The sequence below is a fragment of the Zophobas morio genome, unplaced genomic scaffold (assembly GCF_036711695.1).
Source record: "Zophobas morio isolate AGI-343-1 ecotype UQ-CSIRO unplaced genomic scaffold, CSIRO_AGI_Zmor_V1 ptg000022l, whole genome shotgun sequence".
Classification (NCBI taxonomy): Eukaryota; Metazoa; Arthropoda; class Insecta; order Coleoptera; family Tenebrionidae; genus Zophobas; species Zophobas morio.
Genome location: NW_026972127.1, coordinates 8,532,205 through 8,559,333, shown reverse-complemented (window position 1 = coordinate 8,559,333; position 27,129 = coordinate 8,532,205). Strand labels below are relative to the sequence as shown.

At 37.1% G+C, this 27,129-nt stretch overlaps 3 protein-coding genes and 1 pseudogene across 6 annotated transcripts in view; 1 reads left to right on the top strand and 3 right to left on the bottom strand.

The window, feature by feature from the left end:
- Positions 1-3,515, top strand: part of LOC135133531 (trissin receptor-like) — a 263,813-nt gene extending 260,298 nt beyond the window's left edge. For all 4 annotated transcript variants that reach the window (XM_064061976.1, XM_064061978.1, XM_064061975.1 and 1 more), the window contains exon 8: positions 2,991-3,515. In XM_064061976.1, coding sequence (XP_063918046.1) covers positions 2,991-3,174 — 184 coding nt within the window. In that variant the 3' untranslated portion in view covers positions 3,175-3,515. The remainder of the gene's footprint in view (positions 1-2,990) is intronic.
- A 110-nt stretch (positions 3,516-3,625) lies between these two features.
- Positions 3,626-5,825, bottom strand: LOC135133586 (chymotrypsin-1-like). The gene is made up of 3 exons (XM_064062035.1): positions 5,768-5,825; positions 5,541-5,718; positions 3,626-4,142 (listed from the first exon to the last, which is right to left on the bottom strand). The coding sequence occupies exons 1-3, from the start codon at positions 5,823-5,825 to the stop codon at positions 3,626-3,628; spliced, it is 753 nt and encodes a 250-aa protein (XP_063918105.1).
- Positions 5,826-15,422: 9,597 nt separating this feature from the next.
- LOC135133638 (chymotrypsin-1-like) lies at positions 15,423-18,504 on the bottom strand. The gene is made up of 3 exons (XM_064062091.1): positions 18,353-18,504; positions 18,134-18,302; positions 15,423-15,968 (listed from the first exon to the last, which is right to left on the bottom strand). Exons 1-3 carry the CDS (start codon positions 18,408-18,410, stop codon positions 15,452-15,454), a joined length of 744 nt encoding a protein of 247 aa, XP_063918161.1. The 5' UTR covers positions 18,411-18,504; the 3' UTR covers positions 15,423-15,451.
- Positions 18,505-19,893: 1,389 nt separating this feature from the next.
- LOC135133585 (chymotrypsin-1-like) lies at positions 19,894-24,004 on the bottom strand (annotated as a pseudogene).
- Between the last annotated feature and the right edge of the window lie 3,125 nt (positions 24,005-27,129).

The following is a 27,129-nucleotide window of genomic DNA, read 5'->3' as shown; positions in this document are numbered from 1 at the left end:
AAAAGAAGAAAAAACGCGAAAGCGAAAAATTGAAAAAGCCAAAAATTGTAAAATCGAAAAATTATAGAATCGTCAAAATTGCGATGTCGAAAAACTGTAATCATGAAAAATCGAAAAATTGAAAAATTATATTTCGAGAATTGAAAAATTAAAAATGGAAAAATTGAAAAATCCCAAAACTTAAAATTTTTAGATTGGAAAAAAGAAAAATCGTAAAATCAGAATATTGAAAAGGAAAAAAATTGAAAAAATAAACAAAATAAGAAAACGAAACAAATAATAATTGTAAATCGAAAAATTGTAAAATCTAAAAACTGAAAAATCCAAAAGTTGGAGGGCCGAAAAATTGAAAAATTTAAAAATGGAAACTCGAAGAGTTGTAAATTCTAAAATTCAAGAAAGAAAACAATAAACGATTGAAAGATTTTAAATAGAAAAAATTGGTCGAAAGTGGTTTCGACCGAACTTCCCTCGCTCCTGAAGTACAATGAAACATATTCAGCATTTTCGAGTTGAGTTTTTTCTTTACACAATTTTGGGATGACGTCATCAACATGTTTGCAAGGACACGTATATCAACTTGGATTGGTGCAGTGTAATACTAAAAATATAGGAAAATGGAGTGAGCCGTTCCTGATTTAATCAATAAAATAAATTGACTCATTCATTCATTAATTTTCTTGGGGCACCCTGTATAAGCAAATCCAAGAAATATGAATGGATTGATAAATCACAAGTATGGACTCATCATATTTTTGAACATTTTAGATAGGATTTATTCAGCAAAATTTTGAGCTGACGTCATCAATTCTTTGGAGGGGATAAGCAAAAAATGTATCATGCTTATCATAACTTTAAAACATTTGCAAGATTTCAAAGCATTCCAGATTCAAAATTAAATTGGAAAATGTTACATTTTTTTTTATTTGGAGTTGTTTTTCCGCCTCTTGAACGTGTTAACTTACATATTTTAAAAAAACATTGATGAAATTACAATAATTAAAATAATTAAAAATTCCAAAACTTCCACAGAGTCGTGTGATTTCTTGGGGAAAAAAGTGGTGTGATTTTTTACGGACGACTTTGTGGAAGTTTTGGGTTTTTTATTATTTTAATTATTGTAATTTCATCATTGTTTTTAATATCCATGTTACTGTTCATATCCTAGCTTGTAATAAACTGAAGATGACTTAGATATTCAATAAAGTCGAAACATGTTGTAATCAATCAGCTTTCTACTGAAAAACTTCACACGTTCAAGAGACGGAAAAACAACTCCAAATAAAGTACACTTGAACAAGAATGGATTTCCAAAAATTGCAAAATGCTGTTTTACTGTTTTGATTTTTTTTCCAAAAATCTGGACGTTTTGAGTAAAAACTCAACACGACGTCATAAACTACTTGGGTAAGACTATGTTATTTTATACAATTTATAACCCATTTACGATGTATAATTTTGAAGTGACGTCATCACATTATTGGTGGAGACGATTAGACAAATTTTGGTTAGCGTTTTACCATCTACATGATATTCCTAATATAAATACAAAATTTGACAACAATCGGTCCAATACTTTCGGAGATCTGTCTAATAAAAATCCGGGAGGGCAGACAGACGGTCAGACGGACAGAAAAGAAACGAAAAAACAAGGAAAAATGAAAAATTGCAAATCGAAAAACTGAAGAAACGAAAAATTGCAAATCGAAAATTTGAAGAAACGAAGGATTGGTGAATCGGAAAACTGGGAAATATAAAAATTGAAGAAGCAAACGAGGAAACAAAGAAAATTGAAAAACTGCAAACCGAAATATTAAAAAATTAAAAAATGAAAACTCAAATCGAAAAATTGCAAAAGCTAAAAATTCAAAAATTCAAATTGAAAAACTGAAAAATTTAAACTTGAAAAATCGAAAAATTGCAATCGAAGAATTCAAGAAAAAAAATTGAAAATTGTAAATCAAAAAAGTTACGGTTTTTACTTTATAGAGGTTATCAAAAAACAAAAATGACAAAAACTTTTTATAATTTTTCAAAAAAAAAACGGGATTTCTTGGGCTTCACGTCAGGAAAAAGGGAAGTGCTGTCATTTTTTTTTTTGTTTTATTACTAAAATATCTAAATAACAATCGCAATTAAAACATCCAAAATGCAGCCTATGCGACAGAATATTATATCGCAAATACTCGTATTTGACAAAAATCTCACGTCCAGACAACAGAGCTCTCAGGGTAAAGGTCTGCAGGGCAACAGAAATTAACTCATAAATGAAACATTAATACCATGTTTTGCACCGTATGTTACTGACAGCTTGAGTTCTGGGAAAGCTCCTTTACTAATTAGAGATGATAGTTGCGCAAAACCATCAATAATATTGTGTTAAAGTTTATCCAAACCAGTTAGCGAAAGAAAATTAATTTTTACTTGGAAAAACGTTTTAAAACCGAAAACTGAAAGCTTGCCAAAACAAGATTTTATACAAAAAACAGACAAAGTCGAATGTGGTAAAGCTTTTATTCTTACTTCAGAGTCCACTGGAGTACCATTTACTTAATTTACATGTGACATAATAGTGTTATTGTGATATATTTAAGCGTAAAGTTTACTAGGAACGTCGCATTATGTAATCACAGGCGTGCAATAATAATACGTGAGCTTACGTGTAACATACACAGAGAGTGGCTATAATGAGCTTTATTAGATTACAGAATCGTTAAATGCCAACTATATGTGCCACGACTTGCTCAAAATTTTAGATCCCTTATTTTAAAAAGGTGGCACACCAATTTGAACAAACATGAATATAGTATATATAGTATAGTGCATTCAATCAGTAAATATTTGAGCTAGCGTTTCCCGCTTAGATGAAATAACTCATAACAAAAAACGTAATAAAATGTAACCAAACATCAAGACATAGTTTTTTTTTCCTTACTCCACGTTTTTCAGAACGATACACAAAGTTTCATCAACATTTTTCATTTTTTCAGGGGCATGAGAGAAATCCTGCTTTGCTCGTGCCGCCGAAGGAGACAGCAGAGCAATCGAAACCATCTAAGTTTGCATGTAGGGATCCAGAGACACGCTTCCACAAGATCAACAGTCAAAGCCAATGCAACCACTGTGACAATAGTGAACAATGACCACAGTTCGGAATGTTCTCACGATGTATGAGGATGCGCCTCCTGTCTCTACTGTTCGAGATACAGTTAAAGGGGCAGATCACCAAAGTCTGTGTACATAAGAACTATTTTTGTATTTATGTTGTATTTCTGTATTGAAAGTCTGTAAATATGGCCATATTTAACAATAGTGCTGTCAGACCATATCTGTTGAAGGTACATTAACTGAAGCTTTAAATTTATACTAATGCAAATTTTTGCAATAAACGGACTTGCTGTGATGCATTCGATGCACAAATGGACTACGTTTAACGCCAAAGTTCGCCGGTGTGCGGTCATGAAATGTTGCTTGGTATTTGTAAATATTAACCTCATGTATTTTCCTACCTGTTAAAAGACTGTAAAAAATGTATTTTATAATAAAAGTAAAAGTTCACTTGTGTATTCTTATAGTCGTTTTGTATTTATTGTGTAAGTACATAAAATACGACTAATGAAACAAACTAATTTATTATTGAATCAATCCAATCGTTGTAGTAACTGATGGCTGTGAAAGTATCAGGCTTCCCTGTACCGCAAGGTTCGCCAAAACACACGACTCCTGCTAACTTATTTTCACAAATTAAAGGTCCTCCTGAATCTCCTACACACGTTGCATTTCCTTCACTAGTGGTGCAGATTAGACGTGGATAATATATTCCTTTCCATGCTTCATGGCATTTTTTCGGAGTTACAGGTTGCACCGCCGCTACTTTAAATATTTTCGATGGGTATCCTGTTGCTGTAGTAGCACCCCAGCCCATTACGTAGCACGGATTTTCGTAATCCGAGAAATTGGTTTGCATTCTAGCAGGAAATGAAGATTCATAACTCGTTTGTTTCTCTATTTGCAGTACAGCTATGTCATTTCTGAGCCACAACCTGTCGAAGTCTGGGTGCACATGTGTGGAGACTGGTTTGGTACTGGTCCCCCCATTGTTTAGGTACGCGCTGCCAATAACCACGGATCTTTCCTTTCCACTGGAAATTATTACTAGAGTTAGCAAGAACGACTTCATAAAAATATAGGTCCCTACCAACAATTTGATGGCGTTACCTCAAAATTTTATAAAATAACATTTTTGTACTTGTGGATACTTGTGGTCTATGAATCCGCCTTCATTGTATACCCTATACATCCAGAATTTCGCAAAGAAATTTAAGTTGTATATCGCCTTAGGGCATAACTTCAAGTTGTTTTTGCTATTGCGTACTAAATTTTTTCCACATAGCACCACCAAATTTCAAAATTTATACAAAAATGACTCATCACTGAATTTAAGAGAAAATTCTCTTTCAAGTTTACTTTATGTTGCCATTTATAGACCGGGAAAAAGCTTAGGAAGTCCTGAGGTATTCTCCGAAAGGAATAAAAAAAATATTTGAGGTTGAATGAATTTCTCCAACTATTCAAGGTAAGAATTTGAAAAAATGCATATCATACACTTTAAACCAACTTTAACGATTTTCTAATCGTTAGACTAGTTCTTTACTTATTCTTTATTGTGTGCATTTCTGTTTTTAATTAAGATAAAAACACTTACCTACTGAAGTCTATTCATAGATAAGTTACCAAGGTTAAATAAGTAAGTTAAATTGTAAATTTGTATTTTTTCACATCAAACTTTGATGTTCAAAAAGCAAATTAAACCACAAATAAAGACACGTGTCATTGTCATACGATTGTATGCTATTTTTTTTAATTTAATTCATCTATTCATTCCCGCCAACAATTTAATGACGTAATTAAAACTATTTGCGGGAATGAACAGAATATTTTGTTCAATTGAGGCTTATTGTAATTTTAGTCATCTCTTTTGAGACGATAAACTCACTCAAATCAAACAAATGTCTACGTAACATTCTTCCGAAGTATAAACATAAACATTTTAAGCTCAACGCATATTGCTGAGACCACTTTTCCCGTTCGTAGTGTGCTGTAAATATATTTTACAATGTTTGCACTTGTGCAGAGACGATTTATACGGATATGCCATTTGGCCCCCGAAGTTAAAGGACCCCTTCTGGCCTAAATGTAACGGAAAATAAAATGTATTTGTTTTTAGTGCGGTTATTACAAAAATACGATTTCGTCTGCGACTGACCGTTTGTTGACATATGATCTCGAGATTACGCAAAATGCAAAATTGGCCATTTCCGGGCGTTCCAGTAATTTATGACCTGAATTTTGATGGCATTATCGTTTCTCGTTTTTATTTTGCTTTTTTGATCGTTTAATAATTTTAATAATTACAAAAAAATAAATAAAATTTGCAAAATCACATTTTATATTTTTTCGAAAATGCTGGATGTGTTTCATTGTACTTCAGGATCAAGGAAAGTTCTGCCGAAACAACTTTCGACTATTTTTTTACCTACCTTGCTACACAGTGCGCAGCAGTAATGACGTACTCAGAATTAATGAGCGTACCACCACAAGTATGTCCATTATTTTCATCTCTTATAGACACTGAGTAAGGATACTCTTCTATGTTACCGTCGACGCCACCAACAATTCTGAACTTAACTTCGTCGTCGGGGTGAATACCAGGAAAAGCTGGAAGTGTATTGTGAGCAACCAACGAGTTTCAAATTTTTCTGCTTACCCAAGGAGTAGGTTACTACACAAGTGAAAAAGAACGCGAAAATACCTGTTGCGTTCATTTTTTCAGTAAATAGTATTCTAGGAAAAAGTGTTTTATATGGATAAGCAAAAAACAATTGCTGCTACTACGACCGATAGTGTTGTAGTGTTCCAGAAATTTACACAGTTGGCAACTATTCTGCAATGGTAAATTTAAAGTAATTCAAATATGGTGAATAAATAAATTCTAGCACCCTATAAAGATAGTGTATTGTTACGAAATACACCCATACACCGCCCCGGTACGACGGCTAAAAACGAAAAGGCTGGAAGCGGAAATCGCGATGGGCAACCCAGAAAAACCTCGAAGCGGCGTTCTCGATCCGTCGAGAGGAACGTACTAGTTTAAATGGAGGCCACCGTCGGGAACGATAATTTTTTTCACTCAGTCCAGTCCACGAGAGTACAGCCAAGTTGTCCGGATTTATTTTGTACATAATTGGTGTGTAATCACTAATCAGTCGTGTAATTTTGAGTTATGGAGAAATTAATTGTTGAGTTTTACCCACCCCGAGTTTAAATCACCGATCGTCGTAGCACTGGTGTCGGAAGTGAGATTTGAGATTAATAACTGGTTTTACGACAACTTCGGAGCAAATTGGACAAGAATTCTGGAGAATTTATACCTCTTGAGCCTAGAGCTCAAGCCGCTAAAGTCGACAAACGAGTAAAGCAGATGATGACTATGGTCGCACAATTGGACGAGAAAATGGGCACAAGAATGGAAAAAATGGACCAAAAAATGGATGCAAGAGATGTAAAATGAATGCAACAATAGAAGAAGCGAACGGAAAAGTGGAAATGATGGACGTGAAAATAAATAAGCAAATCAGCCTAACTGAAAAATTCCAGAAGGATGTGGAAGCAAACAAGATTTTTTTTTCGTTACACCGGTATCAGTTTGGTTTAACCTCAGATAGCTATGGATCACCGAAGCAAACAAGAATGAAATAGAAGAAATCACAGAAGAAATGAAGGACGTACAAACAAATTTGGAAAATGTGGAAAATATTGTAGGACGAAAAATGGTCTCAATGGAGCATCAGTTAAAAAGTGAGTTAGAAAAATCAGTGGAATGTATGGCAGATCGAATGGAGAGTAAATCAAGTAAGAGACAAAATTTTTGGAAGCGGTCTAAAAGTCGCACCCCTCTCTAGGAGGAAAAGAAGCGACGAGCGATGGTGACTCGTGACGTGCCCTCAGGCTGCCCAATGGGGGGGGGGGGGGCGAATCGCAATCGCTTTTCAACTCCAAAAACCCCCTATGGTTTATTCACCCACACAAAATACATCGCAAATGAAACACAAGCAAAATCTGAATTAAAGTAATGCGACGGTTATTCTATCTATCGCAAGCCTACCGCACAGCATACCTCCATGACGAACATGCCCTCCTAAGCAGGTCGTTATGTTCGAAAACTCGTGGTTGGATGTCACGGCTATGAACGAGCTGACAATGTCACGTCGTCCAGACCGTTCCCACTGAATTCTATCCAAAACCTGCATCCCTTGTGCAGATGGCGCGACACATCCGGCTATCCCCTACTAGGAGCCGCGCCCTCCGCTTCTGGTATGTGTTTCGGTGTTATTTAACCTCAATTCCATTTTAAATGTTCAATTTTTATGACTCTGATATTAATGACAACTGAACAAGTATTAAAGTTTCAAAAGAGCAATAAACAACAATTAAATTCGCCATACAATCTTGTGAAATTTTAAACAACAAATAATTCTTATGTTTGATTAAAATTGGACATCAGATAAAATATTCATTAACAAAGTCTTTACAAAACAAAACTTAGCAAAGATTTAGGAAAACAAAAGATCTGGTGTAAAATAAACTTGTGCAAAATAAAAATATTATGTGAGGTTTAAACTACAGAGAATGAAATTTACGTTCAAAGAAAATTACTGAGGTTAAGATTGTGATATAGAGAAATATGTATGAGGTGAAAAATTGCAAAGCTAACAAAAATTACATGGGATACATTATGTCAAATTATGTCATGATCCAAGTGATTGGTTACTTAAAAAAAACAATTTACTTCGAGAGTTTATAATACCGTGAACTGTTTATCCCAAACAAAACTCATAATAAATAAACACAAAAATATCCTGTCATCGTTGCGAGGAAAAAGCGTCTCGATGATGTAAATTTTAGCGTTGCGATAAAACGCCTCGAAGATGTAATCAATCTTTAGCGTTGCGAGGACATGCCTCGGTGGTGTAATGATGATAACGATGATAAAACCTCGATGATAAGGGAAGAAATTCTTTTAAACCCCCGCCAGTTCACAGTACGAATTATGTAGGTAATTTAACTGCCGTAAAAGAACTATTAGCAATCTTGTGTGAAGAATTAAGAAACTTATTCATCATTAGACAAACAAAATGTAACGGGTCCTGACTCAGTGAATTTCATGAAAACTCCTAGCAAATGTCTGTTAAATTTTGTGAGCACCACTTAACGATTAAAATCCGAATCTGATCGGTGAATTTACAAACAATAAAACAAATTCATACCACGTGTCCGCGTTGTTCGAAAGTCCGCACTTTTTCCGATTATAAGGCCGCAAGAATTAACTGCGCATATTAGATAAAACTGTGATGTTGTCGTTACGATTACGTGCTGGAAGTGGAGGCGGCGTACAATTCTTCAAGAACGTGCCACAAAGTTAGAGTTGCAGAATTAGAGACGGAAGAAAACGACAAGTTAGAAAAATTCTCAGAGCAAATAATAAATGTCCTAGCTCAAGGACGAGACAAAGGTACGCCTCCTAAGAAAGGCATGGCGTGTTATAGATGTGAGCGCCAGGGACATCTCAAACGCTATTGTCGTGCTCGATCACCAGCTCCAAGGAGAAGCACACAACACAAATCTCCTCGACGAAATGTGCAGGAAAACTAAAAACAGCTAGCAATTTGGGGAATGTGCTGGCTGGTAAGAATAAAGCCCCCAAGTCTCAATCCTACGTAGAAGACTCTTGAGAGCTAAAGATCTAAGGACTATTCATAAAACAATCAGATTGAACACCGTAACTAGAGAGTCGATGTCAATCATGGGTGAAGCAGAGGTAGAAATCTGCATTGGTCAGCTCAACATAAAACAACGGGCTCTCGTGGCTAACATTGAAGACGAGTTTATTTTGAGAATGGATTTGATTACTTACCTGCCATGGACTGACGGTCGATCCAGTGGAGAAAGTCCTACATCTTGGCAATGAAGAGTTTATCCTGAATCAGCGCAGTACTGAATCCAAGACTGATCGCGTGCCAGAATGTGAAAGTCAGAGGAAATGTAGAAACGATTGTTCCAGTTAGAACAGAAATCAAACCCTGATTTACCCTCGGCATTATTCAACCACCGTACACCCCCAAGAAGAACCTCATGATTGTGAGTGCCTTAGTTAATACCGATTGTGACATACCTGTGTAACGAAGCGAATTTTCGCGGGCCGGGAACCGTGACGCGTACCGCGAGAGCCGCGGCGAAAGAGGATTCTTGCCTGAAGTCTTCGGCAGAGAAGGAGTGTTGTCTCTGTTGTGGCTGGGTTTTTATTTCTGGAAATGAGAAGTGTACAGTTAGACCCTCCAACCACCGTAAGTACCTTTTTGGGTCGTCTGTCCGTTTAAGTACCCGTTTTTGGAATCGCCGCCCCCGAGCGAAAAACCGTACCACCGTCACCGGGTTTTTTTTGTCGTCACCGTCACAAATCGAAACCGTCGTGCACGCGTCGTTACCGTCACCGCGCTCCCCTCCCGGGTCGCCGTACCGTCTTCGCGCGATTTCCAGGTTCAAGGTCTCCGCCCCCAAATCCAGGAGGAGCCCGTCCTGAAGGAAGTCGCAGCCCAGGAGGAACGACCGTGTCGGACGTGTTTATATTTTTCTTGTAAAACCGTTTTGTAATTTTATTTAAGATTAGCCGTAAGTTTTATTATCTTAGCCGTGTAGCTGGTCGCAGGGCATAAACCCGATTTATTCCTTGCCGTTTTATTTTATTCTCTCGTTTTTGCGGGCGCTCACCACCTGTTATCTATGTCTCCGGCTTTGGAGCAACCCCGGCGGTTCCTCCCCCGGAGAAGGAGCTGGCGCTCGAGCGCCAATTCCGGCGGCGTGAAGGTCGCCGCATAAGTTTAGGTCGACCAGAGGTGTTTGTTATATCAGCGACACTAGTCGGCCCAAAGATTGGCACCCAAGTACGCAGCCACCACACGTCGTCACTGTCCGTCACACCTGAATTTCGTCGCACCTGTACGCATCGCAAATGTTTTCCCCTGTAAACCAGTCACAAAGATATTTCATCACAACGAAGATCTTTCTGATAGCAATACATAAGAGAAAAGTGGCAAGGTGATTTCTACAGAAACGCAACGGTATGTTTGCATCTGGACAATCCTCTGGGCGCACAAACATAGTGCAGCATCAGATAAACACTGGAAACGCGCAACCGATCCGTCAAGCCCCGCGAAGTCTACCTTTGGCAAACCAAGAGGAAGCCGAGGAACTGGTACGAAGAATGTTGGACGAAGGCGTTATAGAGAAGTCAAATAGTCCATGGTCTTCGCCTGTAGTGTTAGTCACCAAAAAAGACGGATCGACGCGACTCTGCGTAGACTACGGGAAGCTAAACGATGTAACCAAGAAGGACAGTTACCTGCTTCCACGAATTGGTGACACGCTCACAACATCATCAGGATCTGCTTGGTTCTCCACGTTGGACCTTAAAAGCTGCTATTGGCAAGTCGGTATTCATCCACAAGGTAAGGAAAAGACCGCTTTTTCTACCGGGAGCGGCTTGCATCAATCTGCAGTGATGCCTTTTGGACTGTGTAATGCTCCGGATACTTTTGAGAGACTAATGGAGATGGTATTATGAAAGCTAACATGGAAAACGTGTTTGGTTTATTAAGACGACATCATGGTAATGGGAAAGATATGCCTCCTCTTCCAAGAAGTAGAATTTCTGAGGTACTGTTCCGGTAAACGGGATCAAGAGTACCGGAACGAAGAGATTGGCCGCGAACAAGACATAAGCACGAAGCCCGGAGTTTCTTGGGATTCTGCACCTACTACAGAAGGTTTGTCAACAGGTTTGCTGATATTGTTGCTCCTCTGCACAGGCTGACGGATTTGAAGTCTCAGTTTAATTGAACTGCTGAATGTATGCTCTAGTCCTACTTTGTCCTATCCTCAGTCATCGGGGACCTTTATTTTTGACACAGACGCGAGCAACATCGGAATAGGTGCTGTGTTGTCACAAGTGCAGGACAAGGAAGAAAAAGTCATCGAGTACTTCAGCATCGTACTTTCGATACTCGAGAAGACCTATAGTGCCTACGAGGAAGGAGTCGCTGGCGATTATCAGGACTGTGGAACACTTCCATAAGTATCTCTATGGACGCGAATTTCTGATTAGAACCGATCACGCAGCCCTCACATGGCTCCTTCAGATGAAGAATCCCGAAGGATAAGTGGCTAGATGGTTTGAACGACTCCAACAGTATCACTTCAAAATTCGACACAGGGCTGGAAAGCTCCACAATAATGCAGACTCTTTGTCGAGAAAACCGTGTAAGAACTCCATACACTGCGACAAGATCGACGAGTGTAAAACGTCATTCAACTGTGGGAGAACAGCAGTCATAGAAAAAGAAGAATGGACTACAGCCCAGCTTAGAAAAGACCAAGAGAAGGACGTGGATATCGGGCCATGCTCAAATGGAAAGAAGATGGGGTAGAACGACCAGCTTGCTCGGAAATATCACACGAGTCACCCTCTTTCAAAGCGTTATGAGCTCAGTGGACCTCCCTGCGTGTCGAGAACGGATTGTTTAAGCGAGCTTGGGAGAGTCCAAATGGGAAACATACATGCAGTTGATGGTTCCGGCCACCAGAATCAAGGAAGTACTTCTAGAGATACACATTGGGGGTTCTGGTGCTCATTTTGGAATCTATAAGACGCTGTCTAAAATTAAGGAGAGATGTTACTCGGTGCGTTGCCGAGACGACGCGACATCGAGAGCTGGTGCAAGAAATGTACGACCTGCGCGGCGGTCGAGGGACCGAGAACTAGAGCGAGAGGGCCGATGCAACTATACAACGTCGGTTCGGCTTTCGAAATAATTGCAATGAACATACTTAGCAGGTACTTTTCCGGTGACCGAAGACGACAATAAGTATATAATGGTCGTCAGCGATTACTTCAGCTATTTGCCTGAAGCTTATGCCATACGGAACTAAGAAGCCCCGACGGTTGCAACAACGCTGATTGACAAATAGATTAGCAGGTTTCGAGTTCCAGTGGAACCTGTTCCAAATGGTGACTGTCCTAGGGATACGGAAGACACGGACTACGCCGTTGCACCCAGTCAGATGGGATGGTAGAACGGTTCAATCGTACCATGGAAGAACGTCTTTCAAAGGTGGTGGCCGAACATCAGAAAGATTGGGAAACAACATATCGTTCAGCTGTCCATAACACGACGGGTCAGATACTGGCACGGATAGTTTTCGGAAGAAAACTTCGTCTACCTTGTGACATCTTGTTCGGTTCTCCGAATGAAGAACCAAAAGAGGTCATAGATTATGTGGATGACTTGAAGGAGATGCTGCTGCGCGTTCACAAAACGGTGCGCCACAAGATCCGGATGGTGAGTGACAGAATGAAAACAAGCTACGACCTTAAGGGTACCTCAGCAGAATTCCAGTCACAGAATTTGGTAATGCTTTATAATCCCCGAAAAAGGAAAGGTCGTTGCCCGATGTTGTCACCAGAATGGGAAGGTCCAGGCCGAAGGCGAAAATGAAGATCGTTCATTTAGACCGCCTCATGAAGTACAACAATGACACCGTTGACGTTTCTGATCGGGACGATCAGAACTAAGGAGGGGGTAGTGTTACGAAAGAAAGCCATACGCCGCTCCGATACGGCGCCTATGGGTTTTAGTATGTACGGCAATGATGACTCATGGGCCGGGCGGCGTTCGCAAACGAAAAGCCTGGAAGCGGAAGTCGCGATGGGCAACCCAGAAAAACCTCGAAGGGGCGTTCTCGATCCATCGAGAGGAACGTACTAGTTTAAATAAAGTATTTATTTACATGCAAAGCATTAAATTAATTATAATAATTGTATCACCAGTGGCATTTTAAAATACTTAGTACTTAAGCATTTAAATTAGAAAATAAAAAAAGAAACAAAGTTTGAATGTACCTTTAGCATAGAACATATTATTATTATTATTACGAGCTGTGTATCGGAGACGACTTATTGGACATGGCTTGAAATGTCGTGATGAGATAACCTCTAGCCCGTCTGTCTGATAAAGTTGGAATTTTCATCATTGCGAGCCTTTCATGGTATTGAGGCTGCACTCTATCAAACGGTATTCTTGTAGCCCTACGTTGAACAAATTCAAGCAAAATGATGTCTTTTTGTAAAATATGCCACCATACACTGTTTGCAAATTCTAGAATGGGTCTTATAAATGTCTTATAGAATTTGGCAAAGATAATAGGGCTACATTTTTGGAATACCCGTCTCAGAAGAAACAGTGTCGAATTGGCTTTTTTACTGACATGTGCGATGTGCTGAGACCAAGACAAGTCCCAAGTTACAAGGACACCAAGATCACAACAATAGTCAGAAGAGACTAATCGTTGTCCGTCCATGTAATACGGCATTCTGGGATTCTTGTTTCCAATGTAAATGACATTACATTTATCGAAATTAAGTGGGAGAACCCAGTCACTAGACCATTTTTGAATACCTATAAGATCTTGTTTAAGAGTTTGATTTTGTGAGCTTAAATTGTACAATTTGGTATCATCTACTCTTAAGATCGGCAGTATAAGCGATAAAAAGTAACGGTCCCAGTACCGAATCTTGGGGGACTCCACTCATAACTTAAAAAGTACGGCTATAAGCATCTCGCACTTTAACTCGAAATGTTCTCTCAGAAAGAAAAGAACCAATCCATTTTAACAGGTTTCCTCTTAAGCCAAGATGTTGAAGCTTATGCAGCAACCGACGCTTAGGAACGTGATCGAAAGGCTTGGAAAAATCTGGGTACATGACATCAGTTGGGCTGCCTACATCTATCTCTTTCGTCCAATCCGATAGGCAGCAGAGTAGATTTGATTGGATATATTTACCAGGAAGAAAGCCGTGCTGCTGGGAGGGTATTATCTGATGATCAAACAAAAATTTGATGACACGGTCGTAAATACTGGAGTCCATGACTTTGACAATCAGGGACGTAAGGCTTATAGGTCGATAGTTGGTGACATCAAATTTTTCACCTTTTTTAAAGATTGGTCGCACAATTGCTATTCTCCAGTCGGCAGGTAGAGAGCTAGAATTAAAAGACTGGCTCATCAGAATTCTGAGGGGATACGAAAGAATAGAAGAACACGTCGTCAGAAGTTTAGCTGTGATTAAATCAGAGCCAGGTGACTTGGACACCTTCAATTTGTCAATTTTTTTACGGACAGAAAAAAGAACATCGTCGATAACATTTACATTAGGCACTCCAAGGACATTAGGCATATTGTCATTGGGCGGTTCTTGTACGAAAATTTTAGAAAAAAAAATGACAAATAGTGTCATCTTTTATTTGTAAATTAATTCCAACTGCGCCGGGCAATTGAGTTCGAATGTATTTATACAACCGCTTGGTGCTTTTACTATCAGCTATAGACTTCTCGTAGGTTATTCTGGCTTCTGTAATTATAGTTGACAACCGATTTGAGAAAGACCTGTGACTCTTATAATCAGCCTCAAGACCTGTTCTTCTGAATGCACGGCACAGAGCTCTTTTTCTTTTAATTAATTTTAGGATGGAATTGTTGATCCAAGGTTTTTTAGAAGAACGTTTGACGAAAGAGGTGGTTGTGTGTTTTTCTACCTGAACATTAAGAATATGTTTAAAGGCACTCCAGATATTAGAGACTGAAGAATCACTCAACAAGTTATTCCAGTCGACTTCAGTTAAACACCTGCATATAGCTTTATAATCTGTAATTGATCTCTTAAATGTGTCAATCCTCTTTTTAGAAGGTATAGAGCAAATCCACCGTTAATATCACGTGGTCTGAGATGCCAATAGGAGGGAGATAATCTAAATTAGCTAGTGACGTGTTGTCAGAAGATAAAATGAGGTCGAGGGTGGATGGACTTTGACCAGTTCGGTATCTAATATCCCCGTACGAATTCATCGTTGTCTTTGTTAAGCACACTATAAAGAAAAGTAACGTATGTGGCAGTATACCCGGCAAGATTTTTCGGCACGCCGTATCCACAAATGCATAATGCTCTATGTTTCGACTTAGTATCCGCTTACGGTTTCATCGTTCTCTTTGTCTACTACACTGTTAAAGGAGCACAACGTATGTTGCGCCAGGTCCGGCGAGATTCTACTTGGCCATTTCCAGAAACGCGAATTTAGTTTTTAAAACGCTTAATATTTAAGATACCTGACAAAATTACAAAACAATAACGGCTTCGGTGTTCTTCAGTGCTTACTATTTTTTTATAATACTTGTTTATTTAATAAATTTTAAAATAAAGGTAAAAATTCACTTGTGTGTTCTTATAGTCGTTTTATATTTATTGTGTAACTACATCAATAAATTCAACTAATGAAACAAACTAATTTATTATTGAATCAATCCAATCGTTGTAGTAACTGACGGCTGTGAAAGTGTCAGGTATTCCCGTACCGCAAGGTTTGCCAAAGCACACGACTCCTGTTAACTTATCTTCGCAGATTAAAGGTCCTCCTGAATCTCCGCGACACGTCGCGTTTCCTTTACTAGTGGTGCAGATTAGACGTGGATAATACGCACTTTTCCATGCTTCTTGGCACTTTTTCGGTTTCACAGGTTGCACCTCCGCTATTTTAAATATATTTGATGGTTCTCCTCTTGCTTGAGTCCAACCCCAGCCCATTATGTAGCACGGATTTTCGTAATCCGAGAAATTGGTTTGCAGTCTAGCAGGAAATGAAGATTTATAACTCGTTTCTTTCTTTATTTGCAGTACAGCTATATCATTTCTGAGCCACTTCTTGTCGAAGTCTGGGTGTACATGTGTGGAAATTGGTTTGGTACGGGTTCCACCTTGATCTAGATAGGCGCTGCCAATAACCACAGATATTTCCTCATCACTGGAAATTATTACTAGAGTTAGCAAGAACAAGTTCATAAAAATATTGATCCCTACCAACAATTTGATAACATTACCTTATCTTAATATATATAAATCTCGTGTCACAATGTTTGTCCTCAATGGACTCCTAAACCACTTAACAGATTATAATAAAATTCGCACACCATGTGCAGTTCGATCCAACTTGAGAGATAGGATAGTTTAAATCTCAAATTATAGTCGCAATTTTAATTTATTGCTAATTATTTGTCTGTTATTATTTGACAGTCACAATTATCTGTTAACTCCAAATGATTCTAACAGATGTCGATACCTTTCGACTGGGTTGAGTAAGTAATCAATAGATGGCGCTGCTATGGTAAATCTACGAACGTGTCATATAAGCTACATTTTAACAGCATAATTACCACGTGTTGTTGACGCTATACAATTAATTAAATTTATTTTGTAGTGAACGTGTCTGTTATTATTTGACAGTCACAATTATCTGTTAACTCCAAATGATTCTAACAGATGACGATACCTTTCGACTGGGTTGAGTAAGTAATCAATAGATGGCGCTGCTATGGTAAATCTACGAACGTGTCATATAAGCTACATTTTAACAGCATAATTACCACGTGTTGTTGACGCTATAAAATTAATTAAATTTATTTTGTAGTGAACGAAATATTGTGTTCAACGTACTTCCCCTTCAAATCTCAATCCAGTGAATTTGTATACCAACATCAACATTTTCGTCTTTGTTCGTAAATAATTTCATTGTACTAAAGGGTTATAGTAGTAGAAAGTCAAATAAGGAGATCACCATTTTGTTTTACAAATACCATCTGTGTGAAAAAGCATAGTGGACTCCGTGACTGATGTTCTCTTATTGTTCCTCTTAGATTGTTTACTATAATGTAATATAACAAAAACTTTAGCCACAGCAACGCGTGGCCGGGTCAGCTAGTAACTTTATATGGTAAATGCTATTCGCATTTTATAGAATATACTTTTGTACTTGTGGCTACTTGTGGTGTATGAATCAGCCTTCATTACCCCGGATATCCAGATTTTCGCAAAACAATTTAAGTTTTATACCGTTTCAAGGCATAACTTCAAGTTGATTTTAGGCTATTGCAAACTAAATTTTTCACATAGTACCACATAAATTCAAAAATTATACAAAAATGACACGTCACTGAATTTAAGAGAGAATACTCTTTCTAGTTTACTTTATATCGGAAAAAGCTTAGGAAGTCCTAAGATATTCTCCAAAAGGAATATAAAAATTTTGACGTTGAATAAATTTCAGCCGCTTCTCTAGGTAAGAATTTGAAAAAAGTGCATATTATACACTTTAAACCAAGTTTAACGATTTTCTAATCACTAGGCTAGTTCTTTATTCATGCATTATTCTGTGTATTACTGTTTCTAATTAAGATTTAAAAACACTTGCTTATGAAGTCTATTCATAGACCTACCAAAGTTAAATAAAGTAAGTTAAATTGTAAATTTTTATTTTTTTACATTAACCTTTGACGTTCAAAAAGCAAATTACACCACAAATAAAAAAGCATGTCATTCTCATACCAGGTACTCTGCTCTACTACTGGTATATTTATCTACCATCAAAAAATAAAATTTGATTTTTATTTTATTTTAATTTATCTGTTCATTCCGATGTATAAACATAAACATTTTAAGCAATACGCTCTTTTCCCGTTGGTAATGAGCTGTAATAGTAATTTACGCAACTAGTTCGGGATAGCCTGCTTCCCGCATGAACGCTTGTTTGAGGCACGACCGAAGGGAGTGCCGCATTTGCGTGAATGCGGGAAGCAGGCTCACGAACGTGTTGTGTACAATATTTTTTGCGACGAATAAACCTTTAAACTGAAGAGATTAACTGTGAGTTATTTATAAACAACGCCATTGACAGCGCCGTCAACACGTCACAATGTTGACACTACCCGAGTATTTTAAGGTTACCATGGCAACGGGAAGTTAAATGCACGTGTGCGGGAAATTCGACCTCCCGCACTCTGGTGAATGCGCGAAAGCTATCAAAAAAGGTCATGAGTGCAAAAAATATTTTTTACAGTGTCCGTACTTGTGCAGAGAATTTTATTATTTTTCGAAAATGTTGGATATGTTTTATCCACTAATTTTTTTACCTACCTTGCTACACAGTGTGCAGCAGTAATGACGTACTCATTAGTAATGAGCGTGCCACCACAAACATGTTTATTGTTTTCGTCTCTTAAAGACACTGCGTAAGGAAACTTTTCTTTCTTACCCTCGATGCCACCAACAATTCTGAAGTTAACTTCGTCGTTTCCAGGAAACGCTGGAAATATATTGTAAGCAACGAACGAGTTTCAATTTTTTTCTCCTTACCTAAGGAGTAGGTCACTACACAAGTGAAAAAGAAAGCGAAAATACCTGTTGCGTGCATTTTTACTGGAAATATTCTAGGAAAAAGTGAGCTATGTGGATAAGCAACAAACAATTGCTGATAGTACGGTCAACAGCGTTGTAGTGCTTCTGAAATTTACACAGTTGGTGTCTATTTTGCACTGATAAATTTAAAATAATTCAAATATGGTAAATAAGTAAGTTCTAGCACCTCATTAAGATAATGTATCTTTGATGTCTATTATAATCACATCTCTATTAACATATAACCAACTAAACTAAAACTTGTGGTGAAATACAATTACAAATGTTACTTTATTTATTTGATAAGTATTTATTTACATGCAACATATTAAATTAATTATAATAATTGTATCTTCACACTTATTTTATTGAAAACCTTGTTTAAAGTGCCCGCGATTTTTGCTTTTCAATTGTCATTTTTTTGACATTTATCAATGTGGTTTAATCACCGACATTCTAAATCCTTTCCAAAGATAACTCGATTACAAATTATGTTCTTAATAGAAAGGCACGCTTCCACAAAATCAACAGTCAATGCCAATGCAACCACTGTGACAATAATGAACAATGACCACAGTATGGAATGTTCTCACGATGTATGAGGAAGCGCTTCATGTCTCTACTGTTCGAGATACAGTTAAAGGACCAGATCACCAAAGTCTGTGTAGATAGGAACTATTTTTGTATTTATGTTGTATTTCTGTAAAAGTCTGTAAATATGGCCATATTTAACAATAGTGCTGTCAGACCATATTTGTTGAAGGTACATTAACTGAAGCTTTAAATTTATACTAATGCAAATTTTTGCAATAAATGGACTTGCTGTGATGCGTTCGATGCACAAATGGACTGTACGTTTAACGCCAAAGTTCGCCGGTCTGGGGTCATAAAATGTTGCTTGGTATTTGTAAATATTAACCTCACGTATTTTCCTACCTGTTAAAAGACTTTAAATAGTATATTATTGGCCAAGGTTGCAAAGCCAAGCATTCTAGACCGAGCGCAAATTAGAACCCGAGAGGCGCAGCGTCGAGGGCTCTGAAGCGCCAGGTCTAGAAGTGGCTTTGCAACCGTGGTTAATATACTATTTTTTTCACTAGTAGAAACCATAAGACAATAAATTGAAAAAATAAACGTTCGATTTTTTGACGTACCATGATTTTGTTTTGATTTCTAATTAAACTTGACCTAAATCTTCAACACAAAGAAAACCGTTTACGCTGAATTAATCATTTTATCTTCTACCGTCTACCACCTACCATGCGTATACTCAAGTAATGTTAGTAGCACACATTTATTAATTTTTTAAGAAATAATCACATCAAGTATTGCGTACATAACCTCAATCTTCTTTTTGAACCCGTAGTCGCAAAAGTTGAATTTGCTACCTCTAAATGAGCCGACATTTGCACGCTTCATGGCTGCTAGTTCACTTGTATGTTTTTATAGTCGATTTATATTTATTGTGTAACCACATCAAACTGAACTAATGAAACAAACTAATTTATTACTGAATCAATCCAAACGTTGTAGTAGCTGACGGCTGTGAAAGTGTCAGGTCTCCCTGTACCGCAAGGTTTGCCAAAACACACGACTCCTGTTAACTTATTTTCACAGATTAAAGGTCCTCCTGAATCCCCGCGACACGTCGCGTTTCCTTTGTTACTGGTGCAGATTAGACGTGGATAATACGCTTTTCTCCATTCTTCTTCGCATTTTTTCGGTTTTACAGGTTGCACCGCCGCTGTTTTAAATATATTCGATGATTGTCCTTTTGCTTTAGTCCAACCCCAGCCCATTACGTAGCACGGATTTTCGTAATCGGAGAAATTGGTTTGCATTCTATCAGGAAACGAAGATTTATAATTCGTTTGTTTCTCTATTTGCAGTACAGCTATGTCATTTCTGAGCCCCTTCTTGTCGAAGTCTGGGTGCGCATGTGTAGACGGGTTCCACCTTTGTCCAGGTAGGCGCTGCCAATAACCACGGATTTTATATGTCCACTGGAAATTATTACTGGAGTTAGCAAGAACGAGTTCATAAAAATATTGATCCCTACCAATTTGATGACATTACCTTCAAAGTTTATATGGTAATTTTATAAAATAACATACTTTTGTACTTGTGGGTACTTGTGGTATATGAATCCGCCTTCATTATTTACCCTAGAATTTTCGCAAAAAATTTAAGTTGTATATCGGCTCTAGGGCATAAATTCAAGTTGTTTTTAGACTATTGCAAATTAAATTTTTCCACCTAGCAACATCAAAATTAAAAAATTATACCAATATGACACATCAGTGAATTTAAGAGAAAATAGTCTTTTTAGTTTATTTTATATCGCCATAGACAAAAAAAAAACTTAGGAAGTCCTGAGATATTCTCCAAAAAAAAAATCACGTTGAATAAATTTCAGCCACTACTCAAGGTAAGAATTTGAAAAAAATGCACATTATACACTTTAAACCAAGTTTAACGATCTTGTAATCATTAGACTAGTTCTTTACGTATGTTTTATTCTGGGAATTTCTGTTTCTACTAATTAAGATAAAAACACTTACGTACTGAAGATAAGTTACCAATGTTAAATAAGTAAATTAAATTGTAAATTTTTATTTTTTCACATTAACCTTGATGTTCAAAAAGCAAATTAAACCACAAATAAAGAAGCATGTCCTTCTCATATGTCACCTAAAATTCGATTTTCAAACAGATATAACAGAAATTTAGTATAAAATTATGTGCTATTCTTTTTTATTTTAATTCATCTGTTCATTCCTGCCAAAAATTTAATGGTGTAATTGAAATTATTTGCGGGGATGAACAGAATTTTGTGTTCAATTGAGGCTTATTCATAATTTTAGTCATCTCTTTTGAGGCGATAAACTCATTCAAATTTAACAAATGTCTATGTGACATTCTTCCGATGTATAAACATAAACATTTTAAGCACTACGCATATTGCTGATACCATTTCTCCCGTTACTAATGTGCTGCAAATATATTTTGCAATGTCCATACTTGTGCAGAGAATGTTTATGCGGATATGCTTGTGATGCTGGAGCATCAGGCCCCCGAATGTAACAGAAAATTAAATTTATTTATTTTTAATTTGGTTAATAGAAAAATACGATTTCGTCTGCGACTGACCGTTTATTGCCATATATGATCTAGAGATTGTATACTTTTGAAATTACTAAAAAAATAAAATTCGCAAAATTAAATTTTACAATTTTTCGAAAACGCCGGATGTGTTTCATTGTACTTCAGGGGCGAGGAAAGTTCTGTCGAAACAAATTTCGACTTTTTACTTCCCGAGCGTAAGCAAAGGAAGTATTGTAATGGAGTCCGTCGGCCGACTCTCTACTTTTACGTTTTCTCGATCTTTCATGACCCCTAGAATACGAAGAAATAGGTCTCCCATTTCCGTCTGTCTGTCCGTCTGTCTATCCGTCTGTCTGTCCGTCTGTCCGTCTGTCCGTCTGTCCGTCTGTCGGTCTGTCCGTCTGTCTGCCGTCACGGATTTTTATTAGACAGATAATCTCCGAAAGTACTGGACCGATTGTTGTGAAATTTTGTACTTATATTAGGAATATCATGTAGATGGTAAAACGCTAACCAAAATTTGTCTAATCATCCCCACCACTAATGCGATGACGTCACTTCAAAATTGTACATAGTAAATGGGTCTTAAATTGTATAAAATAACATAGTCCTACACATGTAGTTTACGACTCTGAATTCAGTTTTTACCCGAAACGTCCAGATTTTTGGAAAAAAAATCAAAATTATAAAACAACATTTTGCAATTTAATTTTGAATCTGCTAACCCGAATGTTTTGAAATGTTGCAGATGTTTTAAGGCTATAAAGAGCATCATAAATCTTTAGTCAAAATATATTTGGTTATCCCCTCCAAAAACTTGATGACGTCAGCTCAAAAGTTTGTCGAATAAATCCTATCTAAAATGCACAAAATATGGTGAGTCTCTTCTTGTAATTTATCATTCCATTCAAATTTTTTCGATTTGCATATACAGGGTGACTGAAAAAAATTAATGAATGCGTCAATTTATTTTATTGATTTAATCAGGAATTACAGAACCGAATGCTTTGAAATCTTGGAGATGTTTTAAAGTGATCATAAGCATGGTAAATTTTTTATCAAAATGTGTTTGCTCTTCCCCCCTAAAAAATTGATGACGTCACTCCAAAATTTTGCTGAATAAATCCTATCTAAAATGTACAAAATATGATGAGTCTGTACTTGTGATTTATCATTCCAATCATATTTTTTGGATTTGCATATACAGGGTGACTCAAAAAAATTAATGAATGCATGAATTTAATTTATTGGTTTAATCAGGATTTACAGAATCGAATGCTTTGAAATCTTGGAGATGTTTTAAAGTTATTATAAGCATGGTAAATTTTTTATCAAAATGTATTTGTTTATCCCTCCTAAAAAAGTTGATGACGTCACCCTTAAATTTTGCTGAATAAATCCTATCTAAAATGCAAAAAATATGATGAGTTTGTACTTGTGATTTATCATTCCATTCATATTTTTTAGATTTTCTTAAGAGGTGGCTCAAAAAAATTAATGAAGTCAATTTATTTTATTGATTAAATTAAAGGCAACACTTATTATTAGTATTACATTGGACCAACCCAATTTGGTAGACACAAAATTTTTTAAAGTAAAAACTGTGTTGAAACATAAGGGTAGCACCCTTATTTACATCGACTTTAACATTACAGACGTGCATTTGTTTTGTGCGCTATCTAGGTTCCGCGAATGTGGAATAGACATGTTTATAATCAACCAATTGTGAATTCCACCGTCAAAAATTAAAATAAAACCCAATGTTTTATATAATACGCGGAAGTCGAAGCAATAAAACCGATGGTCGTTTTGTTTACAGTTTCTCTGTTTGACTCTCACATATGCTGTTACGCTTGTCATCTTAAATTAAGAATGCTTATACATAAACAATTTTCAGTTGCCTCTCACCGGCGTCGTATACGTGAGTAAATTGTTTCGTTATTTTATTGATTATAACAAATCAATATTCAAAACTACCCAATTCATTTTCCCGAAAATTTGGGAATACAATAATTTTATTCTTAGTATTACACCACATCTATCCCAACGGATATACGTGTCCTTGTAAAAATGTTGATGACGTCATCTCAATTTTTTTTTAAATTCCCACTACAAAAATGTAATGAGAAAAAATACAAGAGGCATGCAGTCGTCAAGTTTCCGACAGCGAGGGAAGTACAGTCTAAACTCTTTAGACCAATTTTTTTTTTACCTACCCTGCTACACAATGCGCGGCAGTAACGACGTACCTACTCCTTATTAATGAGTGTGCCACCACAAAGATGTCTATTTTGATCGTCTCTTAAAGACACGACGTAAGGAAACTCTTCTTTGTTACCCTCGACGCCACCAACAATTCTGAACTTAACTTCGTCGTCGGTGTGGATACGAGGAAAAACTGAAAGTATATTGTAAGCAACGAACGCGTTTCAATTTTTTCTCCTTACCCAAGGAGTAGGTTACTACACAAGTTAAAAAGAAAGCGAAAATACCTGTTGCGCTCATTTTTACTGTAAATGTTATTCTAGGAAGAAGTGTGTTTATAGGGACAAGCAACAAACAGTTGCTGATGGTATGATTGATGATGTTGTAGTACGCCAGAAATTTACGCAGTTGGCGTCTATTTTGCATTGATAAATTTAAAATAATTCAAATATGGTGAATAAATTAGTTCTAGGACCCTATAAAGATAATGAGTTCTATTATAATCACATCTGTATTATCAGATAACCAACTAAACTAAAACGTGTGGTAAAATACAATTACGAATGTTCCCGCCTTAAATTGACACTTGGAAAAGTTTGAAAGGCCCGCGAAAAATTCAAAAATTCAAAATTTGGCCTTTGCTGTGATCTTCTAACAAATGGAACCTACGTTGTGTGTGTTTTTTTTTTGTAAACATGGCGGGAAGACGTTCTTTCATACAAGTGAACATACACTGCGTGTGAGTCTAGAGCACGAGAAATAATAGACAAAATTTTTGGGGGGGGGGTTAGAAATCGCACCCCTCTCAGGAGGAAAGAACCGGCGAGCGAGGGCGACACGTGGCTTGCCATCTCGCCTTGACTCCTCAGTTCCAAAAACCCCGTATGGTTTATTCACCCACAAATAATACATCGCAAATGAAACACATAAAAATATGAAAGAAAGAGAACCGTTTATGTTTTGAATCAATGCAAATATTTGAATATCACAAATTTAATAAAGACAAAGAATTAATAAAGACAAAGCAAAAATCTGAATTAAAATAACTGGATGCCAATACTCAAGTTATTACGGGCGTGGGGCGTCAAATTTCAAGTTACGGCAGTTAACAGGAGCACAACAAAAAATACTCATAGGGCGTTCTAGCATAAGCGGGGTTTGAGGCTCCCAACCGCGGCTGTTCTCCCCCGCGACGGTGATTCTATCTAGCGCAAGCCTACCGCACAGCATCTCTCCATGGCGAACAGGCCGAAAACTAGAGATCAGAAGTCACGGCTATAAACAATAAGCTGACAACGTCTCATCGTCCACGCTTTGTGTAGATTGCGCGACAAATCCCGCTAGCCCCTACTAGGAGCCGCGCCCTCCGCTTCTGCTACGTGATTCAGTGTTGTTTAACCTCAATTCCATTTTAAATGTTCAATTTCTTTTAACTCTGATATTAACAACAATCGAACAAGTGTCAAAGTTTCAAAGAGCAATAAACAACATTTAAATTCGCCATACGATCTTGTGAAATTTTAAACAACAAATACTTCTAATGTGAGATTAAAATTGGACATCAGACAATTTATACGATGGAAACATTCATCAACAAAATTATTTGCAAAACAAAACTAACAAAAACTGCAGAGCATGAAATTTACGTTCAATTAAAATTATACAACCAACAAAATTACTGAAGTTAAAATATGAGATAGAGAAATATAGTATGAGGTGGAAAAATTGCAAAGGCAAAAAAATTTACGTGAGATTAATATTTGCCACACCTTATCAACGATTCAAACAAAGAGTTTAAATTATGCCAAATTATGACATCATCCAAGTGATTGGTTACTTAAAAAAACAATTTACTTTGAGAGTTTAAAATACCGTGAACTGGTTACCCCAACAAAACACATAATAAATAAACACAAAAATATCCAGTCATCGTTGCGAGGAAAAAGCGTCTCGATGATGTAAATTTTACCGTTGCAAGGAAATGCCTCGATGATGTAAATTTTAACATTGCGAGGAAACGCCTCCATGATGTAAATTTTAACGTTGCGAGGACATGCCTCAGTGATGTAATCAATTTTTAGCGTTGCGAGGACATGCCTCAGTGATGTAAGCATGATAACGATGATAATAAAGACGACAACTTCCTAAGGGAAGAAATTATTTTAACCCCCCACCAGTTCACAGTACAATGAATTTTGTTAAGTTAACTGCCGTAAATGAACTGTTAGCAATCTTGTGTGAGGAATTAACAAGTGTTATAATGTAACACTTACGTATATGCATCCAGAAACTTCATTCGTAATTAAACAATAAATGTGTTATCCTGACTAAGTGAATTTCATGAAATCTTCTAGCAAGTGGTTTATTTAAAAGTAGTCCTGATAGTTAAATTGTATTAGCACTAGTTGACGAATAAAAAAAAAACTAACTTGATTGGTGAATTTACAAACAATAAAACAAATTTAAAAAGGCCGCAAGAATTATCTGCGCAGGTTGGGAAAAACTGCGCGCCATCGGCGTTACGATTGATTGTCGTTAAACAAAGGCTTCCTCCTTTTTATTAACTACCAAACCAACTAATTTAACCTAGCTACTTACCACGTGGTTACATTCACAAAAACACACCCACACTGATCCTTCGCCATGCTGCCCTCTGTCTACCAAGCCGACCACCGCCCTCTAACTAAAACATGCAGAACTATCCCCAAAAGCTAACATGCATATATGGTTGTCTATGTTTAACGATTTTTTGATTGATTTTTTTTCTTTCAAATTCAAATTATTCAAATGTGATTTCGCGCCGCTGTTAATTAAATTCAGCGCGACAATTTGATTCAAATTCGGTCACCACAACCTGAAAGATGATTTACGACAGGGTTATGTACACTAGGACCAGAAGACTGGAAGTAATCAATATTACAGTGCTATAAACACGGAATAACACAGCAAGACACGGAATGCTATAGGTATGGGTGCCAGGGACATCTCAAACGGGATTGTCGTGCTCAGTCACCAGTTCCAAGAAAAAGCAGACAACAGAGATCTTACCGAATTATAAAAGAAGTCGGTACTCTGAGTAATAGGTTCGCTGGTGAGAATAAGGCCGCCAGCGAAGTGAAAATAAGAAGTTTCAGCAGCAATCACCTTCGATACTGGCAGTGAGGTATCAATTGTGCGTAAAGGACTCGTGAGAGCTGAAGATATAGAAGCTATACCCGAAACAAGCAGATTGAAAACTGTAACTGGGGAGTCGACGCCGATCATGTGCGAAGCATCGGTAGAGATCTGTATTGGTCAGCTGAAAATAAGACATCGGGTTCTTGTGGCTAGCATGGAATGGATTTGATTATCCGCCATGGATTGACAATTGATCCAGTGAGGGAAGTCATACGTCTTGAAAATAAAGAGTTCAAGCTGAATCAACG

Bases quoted from the DNA above. Each gene is read 5' to 3' on its own strand.
- LOC135133586 (XM_064062035.1), bottom strand. From the start codon at position 5,825: ATGAACGCAACAGGTATTTTCGCGTTCTTTTTCACTTGTGTAGTAACC. The intron at 5,719-5,767 runs GTAAGCAGAAAA...ATACACTTCCAG, and splicing joins TGTAGTAACCTACTCCTTGG to CTTTTCCTGGTATTCACCCC. The intron at 4,143-5,540 runs GTAGGTAAAAAA...AATAATTTCCAG, and splicing joins GCTGCGCACTGTGTAGCAAG to TGGAAAGGAAAGATCCGTGG.
- LOC135133638 (XM_064062091.1), bottom strand. From the start codon at position 18,410: ATGCACGCAACAGGTATTTTCGCTTTCTTTTTCACTTGTGTAGTGACC. The intron at 18,303-18,352 runs GTAAGGAGAAAA...ATATATTTCCAG, and splicing joins TGTAGTGACCTACTCCTTAG to CGTTTCCTGGAAACGACGAA. The intron at 15,969-18,133 runs GTAGGTAAAAAA...AATAATTTCCAG, and splicing joins GCTGCACACTGTGTAGCAAG to TGATGAGGAAATATCTGTGG.